At 50.9% G+C, this 3245-nt stretch overlaps 2 protein-coding genes across 2 annotated transcripts in view; one reads left to right on the forward strand and one right to left on the reverse strand.

The window, feature by feature from the left end:
- The window catches only part of wasla (WASP like actin nucleation promoting factor a), an 8933-nt gene extending 7288 nt beyond the window's left edge, over positions 1 to 1645 (forward strand). Inside the window, exons 10-12 of the mRNA XM_019881804.1 lie at positions 13 to 197; positions 258 to 366; positions 1044 to 1645. Of these exons, the coding sequence (XP_019737363.1) occupies positions 13 to 197; positions 258 to 366; positions 1044 to 1105 (356 nt within the window). The 3' untranslated portion in view covers positions 1106 to 1645. The remainder of the gene's footprint in view (positions 1 to 12; positions 198 to 257; positions 367 to 1043) is intronic.
- A 992-nt stretch (positions 1646 to 2637) lies between these two features.
- Positions 2638 to 3245, reverse strand: part of asb15a (ankyrin repeat and SOCS box containing 15a) — a 3358-nt gene continuing 2750 nt past the window's right edge. The window contains exons 7-8 of the mRNA XM_019881765.1: positions 3208 to 3241; positions 2638 to 3146 (exon numbers count right to left, since the gene is read on the reverse strand). Of these exons, the coding sequence (XP_019737324.1) occupies positions 2947 to 3146; positions 3208 to 3241 (234 nt within the window). The 3' untranslated portion in view covers positions 2638 to 2946. The remainder of the gene's footprint in view (positions 3147 to 3207; positions 3242 to 3245) is intronic.

Raw genomic sequence — 3245 nt, forward strand, 5'->3', positions numbered from 1 at the left:
CGCCGGAGCCAGACGGCGTACGGGACGCCGCGCCCCGTTCGCCGCTCCCTGTCGGGAAGTCGGCGCTCCTGGAGCAGATTCGGGGCGGCGCCCAGCTGAAGAAGGTGGAGCAGAACCACAGGGAGCCGCCCGTCGGCGGCGGCGGCGGCCGGGACGCCCTGCTGGACCAGATTCGACAGGGCATCCAACTCAAGACGGTAGCGCCCGCACGTGACGATGTTGTCAGCCGAACTTGGATAACACCTTGGTGTCCGCAGGTGTCGGATCATCAGGAGCCCGGCCCCCCAACGTCGGCGCCCACCGCGGGCATCGTGGGCGCCCTCATGGAAGTCATGCAGAAGAGGAGCAAAGCCATCCACTCTTCAGGTAAGCGGCGCGCTCGGTGGACGGCGGCGATACGGGAAAACCTCGCGCAGGTTATTTCGGGGCCATCGGATGTAGTTCCCCCCCAAAAGATGCCTATTCCTGGAATATTTCTAAAAAATTGCCGCGCACGCTAGAAATGGTCGAATCTTAAATAGGACCATAAAATAGTTTCTGAAAGTTGTCTTATTCTGGGAAAAGATGCCTATTCCTGGAATATTTCTAAAAATAGCCGCGCACGCTAAAAATGGTCGCATCTTAAATAGGACCATAAAATAGTGTCTGAAAGTCTGTCTTATTCCCTCAAAAAAGTGGAATATTTCCCCAAATTTCTTGCACGTCAGAAATTAGCCCGTCTATTTCCAAGCAAGACGTCGATAGCTGCAAAAAGCTGGAGATTTTCAAACCAGTTGTAGCTTTTCAAAATTCACAAGTCGTATATCCTACGTCAAGTTGGTTATTTCCCCCAAAAGTCTTACTTGCCAAAGATCCCTCCCCTTCCAAAAACCCTCACCCCCCCACCCCGAGATTGATTTTTCAGAAAACACTCGCATTTCATTCAAGTTATATTTCGCATTAATCAATATATATTGCGCATTTCGTCACAGACATTTCCAAACAGTCAATCGTTTTCCTCCTCCCAAGCAAACCAAAAAAAAATAATTGTCGCCTGCTTTCAGACGACGAGGATGACGATGACGAGGAAGAAGACTTTGAGGAGGACGACGAGTGGGACGACTGAAAACCAAACAAAAAAACTCTCCCCCGAGTGGACTCCAGCTGTACATATATTGCGTGTATTTATTTGGACTCGTTTGCATTTTTAATTTATTGTCATTCCTGTGCGAGTCGCCGCCCTGTGCTCCCATTGTGACAGTTTGGCAGCCATCTTGAGAACAAACGCACTTCCTCCATTGTGAAGACATTTCAACTTTTTTTTTTTTGTATGCGTTGGTTTTTCTTACAATGTTTTCCCGCCTGCAGAGTCTAACCCGTCTGATTTTCCTTCACCGAGACCAAAATGCGACTTTTTCATGAGTTTTGTCATGGAAGATGTGACTGAAGCGTTCATTTGCACAAGCTTTGTTTGTTTTCCCCGCAAAGTTCCACAGTGACCGTTCAAAAGCTCGCGGCCACTGACGGTCTGTTCAGAATTTGCCGCGCCGTTCCTCCGCCCGCCCTCTCGCGTCCGATCGGTCGCTCAGGCGCGCGGTGGCGCTCTTATGCAACACAAATAACAGTGAACCAAAACGTAGAGAGTCACGGGGCTTTGGACTGTTTTGTTTTTTTGACGACGTTGGTCAGCCCAAAGTGTGTGCAGAGAGATGCTGGGGGCGCTCTTATGCAACACGAATAACAGTGAACCAAAACGTAGAGAGCGGAAAGATGTAACGGGGCTTTGGACTGTTTTGTTTTTTTGATGACGTTGGTCAGCCCAAAGTGTGTGCAGAGAGATGCTAAATTGTATCCGGAAATAAATGTTGATCCTTACAGTCGAGTGCTGCGCCTCCTACTTCTTTGTGTCTCTTGAACTCGGATGCTGCCCCCGTGTTTTCTGTGGCGCCCTCTGGTGGCAATATGCGGAAGCACATCCTCTTGTTTTCGGCATGACAAGCATCCCGGATTGATCGGTGGATCCGTGACCCGAACCTCTTTAGTTGCGACATTGGCATTTAATATTCTTTTGTCATCTACAGTCACTTTTTCAAATGTGGCACCGGTCGACTGAGATGTAGTGTGTGTGTGTGCGTGCGTGCGTGCGCGCTCATGATGCGTTCCTTGTGATTGGGACCCGCGGTCAGTTTGAATGGCCTCTGGATGGCAGGCGAGAAGCACATTGAGGAAAACAAAGTGTCTTAATAGTGACGTCGTTGTTCAGCCAATTGACGCCGAGTCCGCTCACTTCTGCTCCTGCGGCGCCACCCGGAGTATAAATTAGGTTTGGACAGTCACAAAATGTGGCAAATTTCGTCTCCACACAGGCGAGATTCGGAGTGATTCACGATGGAAATACGCCGTGTTCCACAATTTTCGGACAGCACGCGACAGCGAACAAAGACGCCGATGATGTCGCCGTGCCCGTTTTCCACACCTTGCTTCGGATTCCGTCCAACTTCTGAATTCTTTGTGTAACAATAGTCTTGTTAGCTTGAGTTGTTGCTAGGGGGACCGCTTTGGGTGAGGGAACAGGAAGTGACGTGTTCTCCCCGATGTTAACGTACATGTGCTTCCAGAGTTATGCCAATTAAAGTCAATATAGCTTTAACTGTCAGTTCTGTATGGTCACTGAGAACGGAACAGAGTGAAACACTTTGCGGCCATCAAAGTTGACGGCGATCAAGATGGCGTCTTTGGCCGCCATTTTCCAAACGGCTGACGGGTAAGCCGCGTTCCCCAGATGACAATCAACCTCCTCCAAGTGCACCGATCTGTGCGTTTTGATTAAAAGAAAGAGACCCACGTGACGAAGCACCATATCTCATTTTTAATGTTTCCATGGCACGCTCGCTCCTTCACTCCCCGTACACGTCACACACACACTACACACGTGGGAAGCACGAAGGGCAATCTCCTGTCACGCCGTCACGCTTGTTCTCCCTGGAGGAGGTCCTGCTCGCGGTACAAGATGAAACTTCGCAGTCGAGGCGGGAAAAGTGGCGAGTTCATAATCTCGGCGTTGTTCAGTCGCTTGAGGGTCAAGCGTCTTCGGATCAGCAGCCGACACGAATGAGCCAGCGAGCGGGGGCTCCCTGCGCACAAGCACACGTGCGCGCGCGTCATTCCTCAACGACCGACGCGAGCGTGGCGATGGCGAAGTGATGGTGGCCACGCGCAGAGACTGACCGAGCACGCCGCAAATCTGCGTCCACTCGGGCTGCTTT

This window comes from Hippocampus comes, unplaced genomic scaffold (genome assembly GCF_001891065.2).
Source record: "Hippocampus comes isolate QL1 unplaced genomic scaffold, H_comes_QL1_v1.1 scaffold299, whole genome shotgun sequence".
NCBI lineage: Eukaryota > Metazoa > Chordata > Actinopteri > Syngnathiformes > Syngnathidae > Hippocampus > Hippocampus comes.